Raw genomic sequence first — 22318 nt, forward strand, 5'->3', positions numbered from 1 at the left:
TGTGATTGTTAACTTTATCGCTTAGTTGAGATGTTGCTTCAACACTAAAATTCATACAATCAACAACTTCCATGTTCTGTAACATTGCATCACTAAGTTCTACACTTTCCTTTGTCACCTGCACGAAGAGCCTGTACCAGTTGCAACCGGTATGGCCTTATGATTAAACGTCTCCTTAATACATGCAAGACAGCAGTATGAGGGATCGCAAGTTCCCAGCTGGCACGACAAGTGGACTTATGTGGGCTATGCAGAAAACTTTCTTGACTTCTTCTCACATTTTCCTCCAAAGTGCGTTGTCACCCTGTGCTCTTCCCCTTACATAAACACTTGTTTCCTCAAAGTGTTGGAACCAACGACGAATGCTCTTTGGCATTGGCAGATCAATGCCAAAACACAGTTGAAACGCACGCTGCACCGCAAGTACGGATTCACTCTCGATGAACTGCAGAACGCAAAAAGCTTTGTGTTACTGAGCCACCATCTTGCGAACAACTAAGGCTAGGGGCTCTTGATGCACTGGGAAGAGGCATCTAGCCAGGGCCGTTTCTTGGGGCAGGCGAGCAGTGCAGCTGCACTGGGCGCCCGCCGCGGCACTAACTGTGGCTCCCTGCTTCCCCCTCCTATTTCTCCCCTAGTAACCCGCTCGGGGGGCAGAGTTTCATGGAATGACGCGTTTGCGTCGTTACGTCACGCCGCAACCCCGTCACTCCGCGAAACCCCCCCTCCCCCGAGCAGAGTACAGAGGGGGATCCAAGTTAGGAAGAGGGAAAGGCCGGCGCAAGGAGCGACTGGTGAGGCGGGCCGAAGAGCGGTAATCGCCTCTGTAAGTATTCTCTCTCTCTCAATGTGTAAAATGGGGACACCTGCCGTAATGTGTGAAATGGGGACTCTTGCCTGCCGTAGTGTGGGGATTTAATGTATCAAGGGCATTGCGGTGTGTGGCATAATATGGTGCAGGGGGCATTACTGTGTGGGGCTTAATATGGTAGAATTTGTTTTTCCTGTGGTGGTCGTGATCTATTGGTGCAGGGTCAAAAACTGGATTGTGAGGTAGTCTTTTCACACCCATTTAGATGAGGCCACGCCCCCTCGCCGGGTGCGCGCACAAGTTTTTTTTTTTTTTATCTAGGTGTGTGTGTGTGGGGGGGGGGGGGGGGGGCACATTTTTTTATGTCATGGGGGGGTGCATTTTTAAATCTCGCACTGGGAGCCAAATTGGCTAGAAACAGCCCTGCATCTAGCAGTATTCAATTGAAACTATATGCCCCACCCTATTAGGTTTCATTCATGGGTGGTTTGTGGTTGCAGAGATATAGAGTCGGGTCCATCTTTTTGAAGTGTGTGTGTGTGTGTGTGTGTGTGTGTGTGTGTGTGTGTGTGTGTGTGTGTGTAGAAGATTATTAGCTATGCATTTCACCACAATAATGGTGGAACACAAGACCGGAAATGACGTCAGAGCCACTTTCGCCAACGTTATCTAGTAACCTAAGGAGTTTAATTTGTGTTTTAAGAGCTTTAAATAGTATAGGAAATTACACCATTGATAAAAAAAAGTTACCCAGATATAAGAAAAGAAGGTATACTACAACTATTATTAACATATACTAAGTTTAATATAGAAAGGAAGTGATGTTTTCACTAAGAGGAAGTGATGCTAACCCATTAGGAATATAAATGGTGGATTAGGTGTCCTGTCAGTTCACTTGCAATTTTGGAGGAGAGACACCTATACAAGGACTGAACTCTAATATGTAAGTTTATTTCCAATTAGGGGTAGATTTAAAAAAAAAAAAATGCTAATTTTATTAATTAGATTAATATTATTATTTACAGATTTCACTTTTAATAGGATTCACTAGACTATAGGTACGTATTTACTAGTATTTAATAGAAATTTGTTTTTTTATAAAAGAGATTATATGAAACGTTAATAATTAATTATTTCAGTGGAATATTTTCACGGTCATAGCTTGGAAAGAGATTAAATCACTTTTATAATTCTGGCACAAGTATCACCATTTAATTATTAACTCAATTAACAATAATCATAGTATAAAACTTTAATTGTCGCTGTTCGCAGACCTGTAAAAAATTGGATAAGAATAGATATCACCAGGTTAACTACCTTTCATGATCTTATAGGAATAAAACTAAAATCGTGAGTATTATTATGATAACGGATCAACTTGCAGTAATTAATGAATTGAAAAATGAAAAAATAAATATTATTACCCTTAGGCACCCTTAAAGGCATCAAAAAATTGTATTAATATAGAGCGGGCCTTTCCTACAAGGATTATACTAAATATCCTTTGTAAGTAAATTAATGGCTAAATATGTTCTTCCTTCAACAATCTAATACTGTCCTTTGTATGATTAAGGGTATACTATTTTAGATGGTATTTGTTTTATAAAGTTTGAGTGTTAAACTTGTAAAAAATGGGAACTATAACATACTATAATCTGTATATGAATTAAAAATCTGTCATAAACTATATGTATGATGATGGACAATACGTGTGTAGTTTATATAATCCATCTAAATAGAGTTTTTTGATCTACAAATTTGTTACAATTTCACATATTGTTGGTTATACGTATCACCTAGACTGGCTTAACTAAGTAACAGATTTGTTGAATACCGTTGGTATGTAGAACCTAGATTATTGTTTTTTTATTCCATCTTCCTTTCTTTCTTTTTCTCTTTCTTTCTTTCTTTCTTTCTTTCTTTCTTTCTTTCTTTCTTTCTTTCTTTCTTTCTTTCTTTCTTTCTTTCTTTCTTTCTTTCTCTCTCTCTCTCTCTCTCTCTCTTTCCCTTTCCCTTTCCCTTTCTCTCTCTCTCTCTCTCTCTTTCTCTCTCTCTTCCTCCATCAAATCCAGCATAAAACCATTCCCCTGATGAAGTCCTTTTAAGGACGAAATGCGACCGGTTTAAAGAGCAATTTCCTGTAACTTGAATAGAACATCAGATTCTTGATCACCGTCAAAATGGGAATTAACATTGCATCTGTGTTATCATATGTATTGTGAGTCATTGCCTCCAATTGCATATACTTTAATAAATGTTATAATTGTATGTAATAGCTGGATTTAATTGAATTTTAATCAATTTAAATTGTGTATGTATGTGTGTGTATGTGTGTGTGTATGTGTATATATATATATATATACATATATATATATATATATATATAGTGTGTGTGTGTGTATATTAGTCTATGTAATTCCCAAAAATAATGCAATATCTAAATATATCAAAGAAAACCTTGGTAGGTGGTTCATCCGAAATCTCCCTCTTCCTCTCCTGCTTCTTTACTAGGAATAAGGCCACTGCATCTGACAATGCATAGACTACATTGTTAGGATACAGCAAAATTCACAGAAATTCCTTTGATATATTAACTATTTGATGATATTTGTGGAGCTGTAATATTTACTAAACTTGTTTTTACTAGTGATGAGCGAGGTTCGGTTTTACTCGGTTTTACTCGGTTCTCAAAACGGCATCTTATTGGCTATCCAAAACACGTGACATCCGTGAGCCAATAAGATGCCGTTTTGAGAACCGAGTAAAACCGAGTAAAACCGAACCCGCTCATCACTAGTTTTTACAAGGATCTTATTTAATCCAGCAAAACTCAGCTAAACTTCACATTCTAGCACTCTAACACTTTACTGCTGTCCACTTTTTTTTTTTTCTTTTACATTCAGCAGCCTCTTTCATTTGCTTAACACTGATCTTTCACTCCTATCCTTTTTCTGTGTGGTGCCCTGGGGTGGTGTGGCTGGGGTGGTCTGGGGGTGCTCTGCGTCCCGGAGGTGAACCCCTATAGTGTTAGGGACCTGTCCGATGAGGTCACCGTGAAGCAGGTGAGCAGGCTCATATACTGGCCAATATATGCCAAGAACCTCAAATATTATATTATGGTTATAATAATTTTAATTGTGTATGGTGCACCTGCACCCTTTGTTCCTATGTTGTAGTATTGCCGTACTTAGTCCCAGCAAGGTAGCACATCCCATTATAATAAGCTAGGGTGTGCAGTCCAGGCCCCGTTTCCATGTAATCCAGCAAAAGAAATACATGAGTGAAAAAAACAATTTAAATACATTCAGCCTCTCTAATTCAGTAGATTATTTTCAAAATATAATTAAATATTCTGTTCCCTTTTTCCTTTAAGTATTGTATACTTTTATGAACATTTCCATTTCTATAAATTTTTCTCCTCTTGTTGTAAACCTATTATCAGGAAAAACATATCTTTGAACCATGGTAAATTAAATTTTTTGATATATTAATCTAGAGGGATCCTGAAATGATTTCAGCTATACTGAATTGGCTTCAGCCTGTAGGCCTAAAAATCACCACTCTCACCAGAAAATGAGAGATCTGCAAATTGTGTTCTGATGTCATCTGTGCTGCTTTCATTATCTAACGAAAGGCTATTTCTAGAGATCCAGTACTACAGCGCCCAGATCCCTCTCAAATCCTTGTGGCTTCTTTTCCAACTTTCCAGAATGCAGAGACAAGTTAGGGTTAAGTCACAATGCCCCCTCCAAATGCTAAATCTGTGCACATTGTTTGTAATCTACTTTTAGCTCTTTTTTTATATAACAATAAACCAAACAGTTAATAATTACAATAATATGTTGAGCACAGTATGTTGTAGCACAGTATAAATAGAAGGCGAGCAATGTCCCCATGTGAAGTAGAGCAGAAAATAAAAATAAAAGAGCATATAAAACCTACATTACCAAAATCCTAACTTTTAACTAAATACCATATTCAGCTGTATGCCGCCATTCCCACAGTGCACAGCCTATCTACTCTGAGCTGCAGAACAAGCTTCCAAGTTTTATAGGTTCACATCTTTGGGCTAAGAAGTAGGAGAGGGAAGGGAACAGGATATAACAGAACAGATGCAAGAGGAAAAACCTTTCCACAGGAGGCTACAAGGAAGAGATGCACTAAGGGGGTACATTTACTAAGCAGTGATAAGAGCGGAGAAGTGAGCCAGTGGAGAAACTTCCCCATCAACCAATCAGCAGCTCTGTATAATTTTATAGTATGCAAATTATAGATGTTACTTCAGTGCTGATTGGTTGCCATGGGCAACTTCTCTACTGGCTCACTTCTCTGCTCCTATCACTGCTTAGTAAATGTACCCCTAAGCCTTGAAAAGTTATAAATTTACAGTGATAAAGTACCAGCCAATGAGCTCCTAACAGCCATGACCCAACTGGGCTTGAAAATTGACAGTTAGGAGCTGGTTGGCTGGTAGTTTATCACGGTTAAATTTATCACTTTTCAAGGCTTAGTACATCTGGCCCTGAGGGTTCTATTTACTAAGCCTTGGAGAGAAATAAAGTGGACAGAGATAAACTACAAACCAACCAGCTCCTATCATTTTTCAAACAGCCTGTAACATGGCAGTTAAGGGCTGATTGGCTGGTACTTTATCTCTCTCTATACTTTACCTCTCTCTCCAAGGCTTAGTACATAGACCCCCTAGTCATACAAGGAAACATTATTGCTGAGAGGAGGCACAACTTCTAGACATTGCAGCCACCTGTGTTACCCGAGCTCCCGTCTGACACAGATGGTCTGAGCACACTATGGACGGGATGTGTTAAATCTCTGAGATCTGCCATTTCAAAGGTTTGCCACAATCCTCAAATGCATTGAAGGTGTCCACCGTGGAAATCAGAGATATCCACAATGGCCCGCTAGCACTGCAGTCCCCTTAGAATGCTATGGGGCTTCGATGTGCCAGTATGCACCAACCGCCAGAAAGTGAAACTTTCCAGAACTTGTGCCCGGTAGGCAACACCATCTACAGATGATGCTGCCTATAGAAGCCTTGTACAACCCTTCTTACCTTTCAGATCCCTCTCTGTTGCCTTGTTGCTGACAGCTAAGCTACTGCTGACTGCTGTGCCAGCAAATGCCGGTACCATTAGCGGAGGCAGGGGATGGGGTTGGCAGGCTGTGTCTTATCTGGTGGGATCCTCTCCCTTTCCTCTGCTGTTGCTGGGGAACGAGTCGTCACTTATCCCCAGCGTGAAGAGGAGAGATGCTGCCCTGCCAGTGCTAGCCCACAGTAAGCAAGGAGTGCCATTTGTAACTGATGGTAGTGACCATAAATATAATAATATATTGTATTGGTATGCTTACAAAGGAAGGACTGGTCACTCTGGTCTGCTTTGTCAGGTGGCTTCTTTATTTCTCACAAATGTTATGATGGCACATTTGTTCACATGATATGGCTTTCTGCCACTAGCTATGCCCAATCTGCATAACTACTATCTGGCTGCTAGTCAGCGTCTGAAGCCCCGCCCAATAGATCCCACAAACCTTGGCCCTGGGCCCATCACTCGCTAGTTCTGCCACTGATACTGCAGCTGCGTGGGATGACTGGCAGTAAGGAGGTGAGTGAAGCAGGTGGTCTTCAGTTTGCCGGCGGTTGGGATCCCGTCGCACAGTATACCGGCATCGGAATCCCAACAGCCGGCATACCGACACCTTTTCTCCCTCTTGGGGGTCCGCAACCCCCCTGGAGGGAGAATAGATAATGTGGCGCTCATAGCGCACCACCTTGCCCGCAGCGTGGTGAGCGCAGCAAGCCCGCAAGGGGCTCATTTATGCTCGCCCAGCTGTTGGAATGCCGGCGGTCGGGATTCCGGCAACGGTATGCTGGCCCCTGGGAGCCCGGCCGCCGGCATACCATACTACACCAGAGTGAAGCAAATGGGAAGTCTGGCAGCAGGAAAATGGTGGGTGGCAGATGTGCAGGAATGTGGCCTGTGGAGTATTTACATCTGTGAAGGCAATTGTGGCAGATGGGGTGAGTGTGGCAATTGAAATGTTTCACAGTAGGGATGGCGACTCTTGCTAGGGTGCCTGGCAGCATGGAGGGCGAGTGTTTGGTTTGGTATCTGGCAGGTGGTATGTCTGGGAGCATGGAGAGTCATTGTGGCAGGTTCTGTGTCTGGAAGCAGGGACGGTGAGTGTGGCAGATGGCATATCTGGGAGCATGGAGAATGAGTGTGGCAGGTGCTGTGTCTGGAAGCAATGATGGTGAGTGTGGCAGGTGATGTGAGAGCATGGTGGGTGAGTGTGGCAGGTAGCGTGTCTGGGAGCATGGAGGGTGAGTGAGGCAGGTGGTGTGTTTGAGAGCATGGAGGATGAGTGTGGCAGGTGCCGTGCCTGGAAGCAGGGATGGTGAGTGTGGGAGCATGGAGAGTGAGTGTGGCAGATGGTGTATCTGGGAGCATGGAGGATGAGTGTGGCAGGTGCTGTGCCTGGAAACAGGGATGATGAGTGTGGGAGCATGGAGGGTGAGTGTGGCAGATGGTGTATCTGGGAGCATGGAGGATGAATGTGGCAGGTGCCCTGCCTGGAAGCAGGGATGGTGAGTGTGGGAGCATGGAGAGTGAGTGTGGCAGATGGTGTATCTGGGAGCACGGAGAATGAGTGTGGCAGGTGCTGTGCCTGGAAGCAGGGATGGTGAGAGTGTGGCTGATGGTGTATCTGGGAGCATGGAGGATGAGTGTGGCAGGTGCTGTGCCTGGAAACAGGGATGGTGAGTGTGGGAGCATGGAGGGTGAGTGTGGCAGATGGTGTATCTGGGAGCATGGAGGATGAGTGTGGCAGGTGCTGTGCCTGGAAGCAGGGATGGTGAGTGTGGGAGCATGGAGGATGAGTGTGGCAGATGGTGTATCTGGGAGCATGGAGGATGAGTGTGGCAGGTGCTGTGCCTGGAAACAGGGATGGTGAGTGTGGGAGCATGGAGGGTGAGTGTGGCAGATGGTGTATCTGGGAGCATGGAGGATGAGTGTGGCAGGTGCTGTGCCTGGAAACAGGGATGGTGAGTGTGGGAGCATGGAGGGTGAGTGTGGCAGATGGTGTATCTGGGAGCATGGAGGATGAGTGTGGCAGGTGCTGTGCCTGGAAGCAGGGATGGTGAGTGTGGGAGCATGGAGGATGAGTGTGGCAGATGGTGTATCTGGGAGCATGGAGGATGAGTGTGGCAGGTGCTGTGCCTGGAAACAGGGATGGTGAGTGTGGGAGCATGGAGGGTGAGTGTGGCAGATGGTGTATCTGGGAGCATGGAGAATGAGTGTGGCAGGTGCTGTGTCTGGAAGCAGGGACTGTAAGTGTGGCAGGTGATGTATATGGAAGTAGGGATGGTAAGTAGGGATCCCTGGGAAGATTGAGTGCTGCAAATAAATATAGAAATCCTTATGATTGTCAGTCTTGTTAGTATACTTTTAGAATGTAAGCTCTCACGAGTAGGGCCCTCTTTCCTCGTGCACTTATCCTTTTCTTACTTTAATAATCTTCGACCGCACCAAATCCCGTGGTTTTCTGCCACCCTGACACTTATTTCAATGTCATCTGCTGATGTAGCTATGTTTAATTACCCTGTACTTCTCCTATATTGTCTTCAACTGTGAGTCATTGGTTTCCTGTTTTGATTATTTGTATATGTACTCTGTAATTGGGCGCTGCAGATCCCTTGTGGCGCCATATAAATAAAGGAGAATAATAATAATAATAGTTATCTACAGCACTGAAACTTTCCACTCCTTCCCTTTTATTTACCTCACTGTTGGTGACTCCTCCCAGCTGCATGGTCCTCAACATTTTAGTCATAATGTCATTAGTGCATGTCCGTAACTCGAAGGATGGCGGTAACTATGCACCCTGTAGTAGGCCCAGGCCTCCTATGGGAAAGGGTGGGGCACACAGGAGGTGTTGGTGTGCATTGGGTATAGCCAGTCCCAGCTCACACTGTGTAGACAACAAGAAAGCTGGTGACGGGATCCCAGCATGGTCAAAATGCTAATCACAGCATTATAACCGTGCAGACATTATAACATTAAACATGCTGCTTTAGGAGCATGTTTAAAGTAATAATGCCCGTATTGTTAAAATGCTGTCATTTACATTTTGAACATGTTGGGGTTTATGCGCGTCTACAGAATCACTGGAGACAAACTATACCGTACCCACTTTTATATAGAAGTACCCGATCACTGTGACTGCCTAATTTTCCACTTTGATAATCATTATTATTGACTGGGCTTTTCCCATGAAAAGGAACTAATTGTAACATATTTGCTCTGATGAGAAAATGATAGCATAATAACTTTACATATACTGAATGCAATATGGCTTCAGTTGTTTTATATAGTAGTGAGAGTCAGTTATAAAATAAGAAATCAAATTCATGTAAAAAATAGTTAAAAATAGTTTAAATTAAATCTAAAACCTTTACAGTAGCAGCAGCAGCAAGGTGAAGTGTGAAGATAACATAAAGGAAAATATCCCTCCAAGATGCAGGGAGTTCAAAAAGTCCCTCCTCAGTAAGTGCTGTCTCTGGCTGCAGATCTCCTCTACAGCCATGGGAGGCCAGAGAGGGGCAACACTATCAACACTAAGGGGGGGATTGAACTGCAGATGAATGGTGTGAGTTGCTGTAGCCATGGAGTATAAATGCAGGCCCCTATGAGGCTGTGTACAGTCTTTTGCAAGTTTGGGCTGCCGTAAAGTGGTACTGTTACTGTGCTGATTTACCGGTCAAAGACATCTACCAGCAATTGAATTCCACCCTAAATGTAGATATGTACCTAACAAATTATCTTTATTTCATATAAATAAAGTGTTTAATAACAACAATATTATATTATTTAGCACACATTCTGGGGGGGGGGGCCTGCCTATCACACTGTCACTGTGGAGGGACTTTTATGAACTCCCTGTATAAGCTAACTTTGTTTGTTTTTTCCAGGGGGGTGCAGGTTTCATTTTTCTGTCTGTTCAAAAACTTGCATGAATAGGTTTATGGAGCTGCAGAGGAACTTAGATACATGGCTACATAGAACACCAATGAACTAGGGGGGCAATTCAGACTGCATGCTGCAGCGGCAGCGATCGCAGTCTGAATAACTTTGTTGAGTGCGCACGCCCAGCGGCTGCACTGCGTGTGCAAACCCTGGGAGCACAGTGAGATGCTATCAGCATTTCACTGGCTGCGATCGCCTCTGCCTGATTGACAGGCAGAGGCGGTCGCAAGGCGGGAAGGGGGCGTGCCAACGGCATTAGAACGCCGTTGGTGGTGCGCGGTCTGGACAGCGGAGGCGTGTCCGTACCATTAGGGTCAGGCCGCTGCGGCTGCGTGACGTCACACGCAGCCGCTGCGACCCAGAATGCAGTGGGTAGCTCCCTGTCAGCGCACAGGAGCTGCCAGGTATGGAGCTACTCGCCAGGTACAAAAGCATCGCCACCGTGCGATGTTTTTGTACCTGTGCGGGGAGGGGAGGGCCTAACATGCGGGGCGGACTAGCCCTCTGCTGGGCGTACCCCCGCATGTCTGAGTAAAGGTGGCATCAAATCTGCACTTTTGTGGGGGAGGGGAAACATAATCAGCATTAGAAATAGTTAATATATTCAACAAAATAGTTCACACGTTTGTATACATATTCTGCAATGCTTTACAGAGAATATTTAGCCATTCACATCAGCCCCTGCCCAAGTGAGGTTTATAATCTATATTCCTTACCACATGCATATACACATACACACTAGGATTAATTTTCTGATAGGAGCCAATTAACCTAGCAGTATATTTTTGGGTTATGGGAGGAAACCGGAGTACCTGCAGGAAATTCACACAAACACTGCGAGAATATACAAACTCCACACAGTTAGGACATGTGGCTTGTCTAATGTGTCTACCTTTGTACCATTCATCCAATGTAATGGAGGGGGTATCCAGTTTCCCGAAACATCTGGAGCGAAAAATGGGTGTTCGAGATTCTTTCCGATGTTTCACCAGTATTTTTGTACAGGGTATTCAATTAGATCTCCTGTGAAAAAATATTTCTCTGACGTCCTAGTGGATGCTGGGAACTCCGTAAGGACCATGGGGAATAGACGGCTCCGCAGGAGACTGGGCACATCTAAAGAAAGATTTAGGACTATCTGGTGTGCACTGGCTCCTCCCCCTATGACCCTCCTCCAAGCCTCAGTTAGATTTCTGTGCCCGGCTGAGCTGGATGCACACTAGGGGCTCTCCTGAGCTCCTAGAAAGAAAGTATAATTTAGGTTTTTTATTTTACAGTGAGACCTGCTGGCAACAGGCTCACTGCACCGAGGGACTAAGGGGAGAAGAAGCGAACCTACCTAAGTGGTGGTAGCTTGGGCTTCTTAGGCTACTGGACACCATTAGCTCCAGAGGGATCGCACACAGGACCCGACCTCGTCGTCCGTTCCCGGAGCCGCGCCGCCGTCCCCCTTACAGAGCCAGAAGCAAGAAGGTCCGGAAAATCGGCGGCTGAAGACTTCTGTCTTCCCCAAGGTAGCGCACAGCACTGCAGCTGTGCGCCATTGCTCCTCATGCACACCACACACTTCGGTCACTGATGGGTGCAGGGCGCTGGGGGGGGGCGCCCTGAGCAGCAATAAATAACACCTTGGCTGGCAAACTGACACCATATATAGCCCCAGAGGCTATATAGGTGTATATTAACCCCTGCCAGAAATATTAAAATAGCGGGAGAAAGCCTGCCGAAAAAGGGGCGGAGCCATCTCCCTCCGCACACTGGCGCCATTTTCCCTCACAGCTTCGCTGGAAGGATCGCTCCCTGGCTCTCCCCTGCAGTCCTGCACTACAGAAAGGGTAAAAAAGAGAGGGGGGGCACAAATTTAGGCGCAGTATAATATATATATGCAGCTATATGGGGAAAACACTCTTTATAGGTGATATCCCTGTGGTATATAGCGCTCTGGTGTGTGCTGGCATACTCTCCCTCTGTCTCCCCAAAGGGCTTTGTGGGGTCCTGTCCTCTGTCAGAGTATTCCCTGTGTGTGTGCTGTGTGTCGGTACCGCTGTGTCGACATGTATGATGAGGAAAATGATGTGGAGGCAGAGCAAATGCCTGTAAATGTGTTGTCACCCCCTGAGGGGTCGACACCTGTGTGGATGGACTTATGGAAGGAATTACGTGACAGTGTCAGCTCCTTACATAAAAGGTTTGACGACATAGGACAGCCGGCTACTCAGCTTGTGACTGTTCCAGCGTCTCAAATGTCATCAGGGGCTTTAAAACGCCCGCTACCTCAGATGACAGACACAAATGTCGACACTGATACCGACTCCAGTGTCGACGACGATGAGACTAGTGTACCCTCCAATAGGTCCACCCGTTACATGATTGAGGCAATGAAAAATGTATTACACATTTCTGATAGTACCCCAGGTACCCCAAAAAAGGGTATTATGTTCGGTGAGAAAAAACTACCAGTAGTTTTTCCTGCATCTGAGGAATTAAATGAGGTGTGTGAGGAAGCCTGGACTTCCCCCGATAAGAAATTGATAATTTCTAAACGGTTATTGGCAGCGTACCCTTTCCCGCCAGAGGACAGGTCACGTTGGGAAATGTCCCCTAGGGTAGATAAAGCGCTTACACGTTTATCACAACACGTGGCACTACCGTCTCCGGATACGGCCGCCCTAAAGGATCCTGCTGATAGAAGGCAGGAAGCTACCCTAAAAGCTATATATACACACACGGGCATTATATTGCGACCAGCGATTGCATCAGCATGGATGTGCAGTGCTGCTGCTGCGTGGTCAGATTCCCTGTCGGATAATATTGATACCCTGGATAGGGACAATATTTTGCTGAGGGGTGGAACTGTTGGGGATGGTCTTTCAGACCTCGTTTCCACAGCTACGGGCTGGGAAATCGACATTTTGCCACAGGCTACCCCACAGCAAAAGAAAGCACTGTATTATCAAGTACAGTCCTTTCGGCCCCATAAACACAAGAGGGCTCGAGGCGCATCCTTTCTGCCGAGAGGCAAAGGTAGAGGGAAAAAGCTGCAGCATACAGCCAGTTCCCAAGAGCAAAAGTCCTCCCCCGCGTCCGGTAAGTCCACAGCATGACGCTGGGGCTTCACAGGCAGACCCGGGTACGGTGGGGGCCCGTCTCAGAAATTTCAGCACACAGTGGGCTCTCTCACAGGTGGATCCCTGGATCCTTCAAGTAGTATCTCAGGGGTACAGGCTGGAATTCGAGACGTCCCCCCCCCCCCCCCCCCGCCGTTTTCTAAAATCTGCCTTACCAGCAATTCCCTCTGTCAGGGAGGCAGTGTTGGTGGCTATCCAGAAACTGTATTCACAGCAAGTGATTGTCAAGGTACCCCTCCTTCAGCAAGGAAAGGGTTACTATTCCACAATGTTTGTGGTACCGAAACGGACGGTTCGGTGAGGCCCATCTTAAATTTAAAATCCTTGAACACTTATATCAAAAGGTTCAAGTTCAAGATGGAATCGCTCAGGGCGGTTATTGCGAGCCTGGTCGAGGGGGATTACATGGTCGCCCTGGACATCAAAGATGCGTACCTACATGTCCCCATTTACCCCCCTCACCAGGAGTACCTCAGATTTGTGGTACAGGACTGTCACTATCAGTTCCAGACGCTGCCGTTTGGGTTATCCACGGCACCGAAGGTCTTTACCAAGGTAATGGCCGAAATGATGATACTCCTTCGCAAGAAGGGAGTTTTAATTATCCCGTACTTGGACGATCTCCTGATAAAGGCGAGGTCCAAGGAACAGTTGGTAGTGGGGGTAGCACTTTCTCGGGAAGTGCTACAACAGCACGGCTGGATTCTCAATATTCCAAACTCACAGCTGGTCCCGACGACACGTCTTCTGTTCCTGGGAATGATTCTGGACACAGACCAGAAAAAAGTGTTTCTTCCAGTGGAAAAAGCCGAGGAGTTGTCATCTCTAGTCAGAGACCTCCTAAAACCGGGACAGGTGTCGGTACATCAATGCACACGAGTCCTGGGAAAAATGGTAGCTGCGTACGAAACAATTCCATTCAGAAGGTTCCACGCAAGGACTTTCCAGTGGGACCTGTTGGACAAATGGTCCGGGTCCCATCTCCAGATGCAACAGCGGATAACCCTGTCGGCAAGGACCAGGGTGTCGCTGCTGTGGTGGCTGCAGAGGGCTCATCTACTAGAGGGCCGCAGATTCGGAATACAGGACTGGGTCCTGGTGACCACGGATGCCAGCCTTCGGGGCTGGGGGGCAGTCACACAGGGAAGAAATTTCCAAGGACTTGTGGTCAAATCAGGAGATTTCGCTTCACATAAATATTCTGGAGCTAAGGGCCATTTACAATGCCCTAAGCCAAGCAGGGCCCCTGCTTCAGAACCAGCCGGCACTGATCCAATCAGACAACATCACGGCGGTCGCCCATGTAAACAGACAGGGCGGCACAAGAAGCAGGAGGGCAATGGCAGAAGCTACAAGGATTCTCCGATGGGCGGAAAATCATGTGTTAGCACTGACAGCAGTGTTCATTCCGGGAGTGGACAACTGGGAAGCAGACTTCCTCAGCAGGCACGACCTCCACCCGGGAGAATGGGGACTTCATCCAGAAGTCTTCCAAATACTGGTAAACCGGTGGGAAAGACCACAGGTGGAATTGCGCCAGGTCAAGGGACCCTCAGGCGATCGCTGTGGACGCTCTAGTAACACCGTGGGTGTACCAGTCGGTTTATGTGTTTCCTCCTCTGCCTCTCATTCCCAAGGTAATACGAAGGCGAGGAGTAAAAACTATACTCGTGGTTCCGGATTGGCCAAGAAGAGCTTGGTACCCGGAACTTCAAGAGATGCTTTCAGAGGACCCTTGGCCTCTGCCGCTCAGACAGGACCTGCTGCAGCAGGGACCCTGTCTGTTTCAAGACTTACCGCGGCTGCGTTTGACGGCATGGCGGTTGAACACCGGATCCTGAAGGAAAAGGGCATTCCGGAGGAAGTCATCCCTACCCTGATCAAAGTCAGGAAGGATGTCACCGCAAAACATTATCACCGCATTGGCGAAAATATGTTACTTGGTGTGAGGCCAGGAAGGCCCCAACGGAGGAATTTCAACTGGGTCGATTCCTGCATTTCCTGCAAGCAGGGGTGACGTTGGGCCTCAAATTGGGGTCCATTAAGGTCCAGATTTCGGCCCTGTCGATTTTCTTCCAGAAAGAACTGGCTTCCCTGCCTGAAGTTCAGACTTTTGTCAAGGGAGTTCTGCATATTCAGCCTCCTTTTGTGCCCCCAGTGGCACCTTGGGATCTCAATGTGGTTTTGGAGTTCCTGAAATCACATTGGTTTGAACCACTTAAGACTGTGAATGTGAAATATCTCACGGGGAAAGTAGTCATGCTGTTGGCCCTGGCTTCGGCCAGGCGTGTGTCAGAATTGGCGGCTTTGTCTTATAAAAGCCCTTATCTGATTTTCCATATGGATAGGGCAGAATTGAGGACTCGTCCTCAGTTTCTCCCGAAGGTGGTATCAGCGTTTCACTTGAACCAGCCTATTGTGGTGCCTGCGGCTGCTGGGAACTTGGAGGATTCCAAGTTACTGGACGTAGTCAGGGCCCTGAAAATTTATGTTTCCAGGACGGCTGGAGTCAGGAAAACTGACTCGCTGTTTATCCTGTATGCACCCAACAAACTGGGTGCTCCTGCTTCTAAGCAGACTATCGCGCGCTGGATTTGTAGCACTATTCAGCTAGCGCATTCTGCGGTGGGACTACCGCAGCCTAAATCTGTAAAAAGCCCATTCCACAAGGAAGGTGGGCTCATCTTGGGCGGCTGCCCGAGGGGTCTCGGCTTTACAACTTTGCCGAGCTGCTCCTTGGTCAGGGGCAAACACGTTTGCAAAATTCTACAAATTTGATACCCTGGCTGAGGAGGACCTGGAGTTCTCTCATTCGGTGTTGCAGAGTCGTCCGCACTCTCCCGCCCGTTTGGGAGCTTTGGTATAATCCCCATGGTCCTTACGGAGTTCCCAGCATCCACTAGGACGTCAGAGAAAATAAGAATTTACTCACTGGTAATTCTATTTCTCGTAGTCCGTAGTGGATGCTGGGCGCCCATCCCAAGTGCGGATTGTCTGCAATACTTGTAAATAGTTATTGTTACACAAATCGGGTTATTATTGCGAGCCATCTGTTCAGAGGCTCCTTTTGTTATCATACTGTTAACCGGGGTTCCTATCACGAGTTATACGTGTGATTGGTGTGGCTGGTATGAGTCTTACCCGGGATTCAAAATCCTTTCTTATTGTGTCAGCTCTTCCGGGCACAGTGTCCTAACTGAGGCTTGGAGGAGGGTCATAGGGGGAGGAGCCAGTGCACACCAGATAGTCCTAAATCTTTCTTTAGATGTGCCCAGTCTCCTGCGGAGCCGTCTATTCCCCATGGTCCTTACGGAGTTCCCAGCATCCACTACGGACTACGAGAAATAGAATTACCGGTGAGTAAATTCTTATTTTTTTTGTCCTAAAACACACAGGTTTCAGTATAACCTGTGTGTTTTCGCAGCCCTGAAATGCCTGCACTTATCTGGGATTTTGCTTTGCCTGCCAGAGTCATGGCAACCCCTCCAGTCAGTGTCCCGCGGCTGCTGCAGCAGCAGCCGGGGACTGCAGGGAGGGCGACCTGAAGCCAGTACTCAGCCCTGTGGACCCACATCTCTCCGTGGACCCACATTCCCCCATCTTCGGGTGCCCGGCCAGATGGAGTCATGTGGCGGGGGTTGGGGGCGGACCAGAAAATGCCGGATCACTGGAGCAGTCGGTGGGGCCGAATGCTGGTGCTATACATCGATGGACGTCTTTATGTGCAGCTTTTTCCATTAAAATGCATCTTATTCACAAAGTGATTCATATAGGATGCACAAGCAGCTTATGCTGATTAAAATGATATGGTGCATGCCTATATTCTGAGTGCAATCATGGCTGTAACTGCATACGAAATGCTACGCTGCAGTGATTTCCTAGAAAACACTGCAACATACAGTACCATTTTGTATGCAAATACAGCCACAGACGCACACAGAATATAGGCATGCTGCATATAATTTTAATCAGCATAATCTGCTTGTGCGTCTTATTCACATAGCGATGCATTTTCAGCAAATAGAGACAACAGATGCTAACTGAGTTGCATGGGACCTGTCAGCTCACTAGCAGCCAGGCTTCTCCCACTGTGTGGCGTATTGAGGCAAGATGTATGAGGACACATCTGTTTGTTGGTAACTAGTACGTCTGCATAGCAGAGCCATTCAGTTAAGATTTTAAGAAATGTTCAGGATTTTGGGACACTGCTGGACACCAACATTCATTATATATCTCCCCATGCTCACTGTGAAGATACATGCTTCCAAATCACTCAGGCATGGTGGTAGATGAAAAACCAACAGTGGTTTATTGAACAGAATGGGTTATAAACAGCTCAGCACACTTCTGTAATCCAGTTCCACATGACAATTCCCACCACAAACTCCTGACAGAACGTTACTTCTTAGTCTGGGAGGAGAGAATCTCTTCCCAGCTCTCTGGCTAGCTCCACAAAAAAGCTTCATAGTGCAGGGGTGTCTTTGACTTCTTTGTCTTAAGACCTTAAAGAAGAGGTTCCCAAACTGTGTGCCGTGGCTCCCTGGGGTGCCTCGGGACACTTGCAGGGGTGCCCTGGGTTGGTGGCCCAGGACCAATTCAAATTATTTATGGTCAATATAATAGGCAAAACCAGTGCTGGTGGCTGCCAGTCATAAAATATGTGGCCAAACAGAAGCAAATCTTGTCCCTCACCACACAACTGACCCTAAGGATGACATATAAACGCGACCTACTTAATGTAATATTTCTTTCTAAATTTCTCAGTAAGAAATTTTTGGCCTAGGGGTGCCATGAAAAAAATTCTGATATTCTAGGGCGTCGTGATTCAAAAAAGTTTGGAAACCACTGCATTAAAGCATTTAAATACAATACATATTCTAATCAAGGTGATTACATTAGCCAGAGAGCCACCCTATCCGACCAGCTTACTGTTGGACAATAGGGATAAACAAAAGGGACAATGGCACCTTATATGACTCAACCTTTTAGTGTCCACTGTGGTGTTAGTAAATAGGAAACAGATAACACAATTGTATATATTAACAATATTAAGGTTGATGTAAACACAATATTAGGTGAGCAGCAACATGCTATGGAGGATGAACAACTACACAAACTGAATATAGATAGTTATATAATGGGGCATGGGGATACAAAGTAAATATTCAACAGGTTTTGTTGATATGGAAAATGAGGCAATTTATATTAATTTTCACAGACCTCTGATTTCCTCACACTCACTAACTTGTGACACGTCCCCGTGCTCAGCAGCTGCTGACAGTAGTACTCCTTGTTCACATTATGCTACACCGTAGTGGTGCTTATTTCCATTATGCCATACAGTAGGGCCACTTATTAACATAATGCAACACAACATTGGAAATTCACATTACACCACAGAGTGGAGCTACAAATTCACATTAAGCCCCACAGTAGTGCCCCACACAATATTGTCAATTTACAAATTATACCACACAGTTGTACTCCTTAGTCATATTATAACATACAGTATATGACGAAAGAATGAACAACAATTATGTTTTTTACAGATGCAGCCACTACTCACCTCTCCTTAGAGCTGGGTCTGCTGCTACTGGCTGTAACGGAAAGGATGGGGGGCACACAGCTGACAGAGCCACAGTATGTGAGCCACAAGTAGCGAGTGTGAGAAACTTCCTGTGCAGTCTCAAGTGCTGAAGTGGCCCTAGCCAGTGGCCACATATCATTCATGTGTCCAGGGGGAGGACCCTTCAGAGAGAGAAGGGGGGGGCATTTGCTATACTGTGCCTTAATGGGTGGTGTTCAGGTTGCCGGCGGCCGGGCTCCCGGCGACCACCATACCGGCGCCAGAATTCCGACCACCGCATACCGACCTCTTTTCTCCCTCTTGGGGGTCCACGACCCCCCTGGAGGGAGAATAGATAGCGTGGCGTGCGTAGCGCGTACCGTGCCCGCAAGGGGCTCATTTGCGCTCGCCCAGCTGTCGGTATGCCGGCGGTCGGGATTCCGGTGCCGGTATGCTAGTCACCGGGAGCCCGACCGCCAGCATACCATACTACACCCGCCTTAATATATGCCAGGCCCGGTGGCGACACCAACAGTGCGCATAGTCGCAGCGCTGTGGATTTGAGAGGCGGGACGGGGAGTTGAGAGGAGGGACGGGGAGGAGCCTCATTATGGTACTGGTGACTCCCTTATGGTACTGGTGACTCATTATGGCACTGGTGATGATTCCACTGGTTGTGGGCCCCGGTGCACTGCACCGCCGGAAGTTCAGCTCTTTATTTTCATGTCTGCATTTATTTTATCTACCTTTTATGTCTATTTTATGTATGCTCTTTTTTTTCCAATTATCCATTGATGCAGAGCATTGTGGTGTCTTATACATTAAGCCAATAATAACCTATCCATTCAAAATGAAATACAACATAAAGCTATCAACTACTTGTCTGCTTTTCCCATTTCTTTGAGTTATAAATTCACATTGGGCAACAATCTCTTTATTTTTGCTAATGTAATAAGCATGTACAACAGTTTTCTTTTCCAGTCTACATATTCCCTGTGCTTGCAGGTAATAGCTGTCATCATACACACAAGTAGTAAAGTGTGATTATTATTTACACTATTCATAGTGGCGACATATTCTTTGAGCTCTGAGTGATCACTACATTAAAAACTTAGTTTTTTTTTCAGCGATGGCGGAAAGGAGAAAAATGTATCTAAATTTGCCCGTTTGGACCCATTTTTTACTTGCACCATTAAACAAGGATGAATCACTCTTTAAACTATTTGTCTGTCTGCGTTTTCCCTGTAAATCTCTTGATTTGTATCTAGCGTGTGGGTGAACCGGCTGCCTTCGGTGTATGACTGTGATTTTATGAGGCTTGATTAACTTGGCAATAAGATAGATTTAAAGCACCAAACCTGTATACTGCAGAATATTAAATGTGCACAGTTTACTCAGATTTTACTCTCTAAAACCAGACAGTTGATTAACCCTTTCTATGCCCGAGTAACTCGAAAACACAATAAAAAATAATATTTCTGTATTTTGATTACGTTTTTAATTTTTTAGGGAATCTGCATGGTGTGACATGCATAAATATACATAGAAAAGTCCCAAACCACTCACAATTATATGGCGACATTTCAGTAGCTCATCAGCACTGAAGATCTCAAAGATGGAGGGGGGGCAGATTTGTGCACCATTTGGTCACCCGGTAGGCATATTTGGATGGTCAGTCAATAAGAGCTCACGCTAACAGATTATGCCCCACCAGCCGACATTTTGTCCATTCTGATCTGGTACTGATTGGGACCAGCAATTATCTCAAGCACACACATGCAGTGGTTTGGGGATAATGCCCACTCTCCTGGACTGTCTGAGTAACAAATTTTGGGTAATTCTTCCACACTTTTGGGAGAGTACCATCCCCCTGTACAGAACCTGGCTTTTCTACTTATTTATACACATGCTGTGTAATGGTAATAGTGCCACCACACACTAGTGAAATACAATTGTAAACGTGATTTTACAGTGCTGGAACTTCTGAATTAGAGGCCCATTAGTTCATAGCCAGCAATAAAGATATGACTTGCGCGTTTTGTTGTAATACATTCTAAGTTTATGTCCAACTCTTGAGTCTCTATGTTCTGTTTTTTTTTTTGCAGAGCTCTCGTTCCGTGTTTGGATGTGCGGAGGAAACCTAGAAATCGTTCCCTGTAGCCGTGTTGGCCACGTGTTTAGAAAGCGTCACCCATATGAATTTCCTGATGGCAATGCTTTAACCTATATCAAGTACGTGATCATAACTGGTTTGTGGCTGTGTGTTAACGTTGGAAATTAGATTAAAGTTGGTAATAATGTGAGTGAGCACAGCCGATCATATGCAGCAAAGCATCATTTGTATCCACATTGTCACTCAATCTGATGCAAAATGACAGTGCCCTTCATGACATTAGTGGCCTGAAGTGTTCATTGTGACATTATAATATTCAGTAATGGTAGACAATTGTGACTCAGACAACTGAAGACAAACTTTCATCCAACTTGTTTGTTGGAAATCACAGTCATTTGCTCCTCAACCCCAGAAAACCAACAAAAACTCTTGTTCAGACAGGCGGGTTTATTTAAACAACTTGTCTGAAAGATCATTTTTGTTCTTTTTCCTGGGTTTGGGAGCAAATGACTTTTATTGTCATTTACTTCCATACATTGCCAGATTTGTATTTCAACCATCCAACTAGTTGATAAAAGTTGGTCACTACCTTGTTCACTGCTATTTTAGAGGGTATTTGTATTTTTTACCTATATTTTATTATTGTTAGTTATGTACCATTAAAATTAATTATATTTTATAAGCGCTCCTTAATTGTTTTGTTTAAACAAACAAACCTTACTATTTTTTTTTTATGCAAGGCATCCAGTTTGCCCTATAGGAGCTGCTATAAAATAAAACTAAACCTTTTATCTATAGGTGGCCAGCTTCAAGGTGGATAATCACTGTTGTTGCATGGTCTGACAACAAAGTACAACAATCATTACTGCACTCACAGACTAAGTTGGATGACTTACTGAAAAGTGAAAATAGTAATATGATAGTCACTGACAATGAAGATGGTAATATTTGTGGTCAATGAGGAAAGTCAGTGAGACTGGATTCTTCTTCAAAACAAACAGTGTTGGAGCTATTGAAGTTTAGTTTAAGGGGGAGATTCAACTGGTTGTGAACTAAGTTAGGAAATTGATTTGAGTTAACACATGTTTCAGAGGGGAAATCTTGGCTTTAAGGTACGCACCTCCAGAATAGGTGTTAACTTTGTAAAAGTACTTATTTTAATGTAAAAACTCTTGGGCTAAACATTAGTACCGTACCGCTGATGAATGGCATTGTATAAAGTTGTGTAAGTAGTAAATTCACTACATAAGTTGTGATACATTTTCACAACCTCCAATACTTTTCTTATGAAAATGCTTATCATTGTGACGCTAACTGACATCTGTAAATGCTTATCATTGTGACACTTACTGACATCTGTAAATGCTTATAGTTGTGACGCTTACATCTGAAAATGCTTATAGTTGTTCCACTTATTGACATTTGCAATTGTGCATAGTTCTCACTTTTACTGATAAATGAAGATGGTAATAATTGTGACACAAATATTTTAAGGTAATAAAATTTGCCCATCATGTTTTTTTTCAGGCACTTTGCACCAGTACTGTGCTGTATGAGTAGTAGGGGTGGTCTTCAGTATGCCGAATGACGGGATCCCGGCGCACAGTATACCGGCGCCGGAATCCCGACACCCAGCATACCGACAGCTATTCTTCCTCA

At 45.2% G+C, this 22318-nt stretch overlaps 1 protein-coding gene across 1 annotated transcript in view; it reads left to right on the forward strand.

Annotated features, from left to right (window-relative positions):
• GALNT16 (polypeptide N-acetylgalactosaminyltransferase 16) overlaps positions 1 to 22318 on the forward strand; it is a 195349-nt gene that overhangs the window by 142297 nt on the left and 30734 nt on the right. The window contains exon 10 of the mRNA XM_063948010.1: positions 20652 to 20778. Coding sequence (XP_063804080.1) covers positions 20652 to 20778 — 127 coding nt within the window. The remainder of the gene's footprint in view (positions 1 to 20651; positions 20779 to 22318) is intronic.

The sequence above is a fragment of the Pseudophryne corroboree genome, chromosome 12, assembly GCF_028390025.1.
Source record: "Pseudophryne corroboree isolate aPseCor3 chromosome 12, aPseCor3.hap2, whole genome shotgun sequence".
Classification (NCBI taxonomy): Eukaryota; Metazoa; Chordata; class Amphibia; order Anura; family Myobatrachidae; genus Pseudophryne; species Pseudophryne corroboree.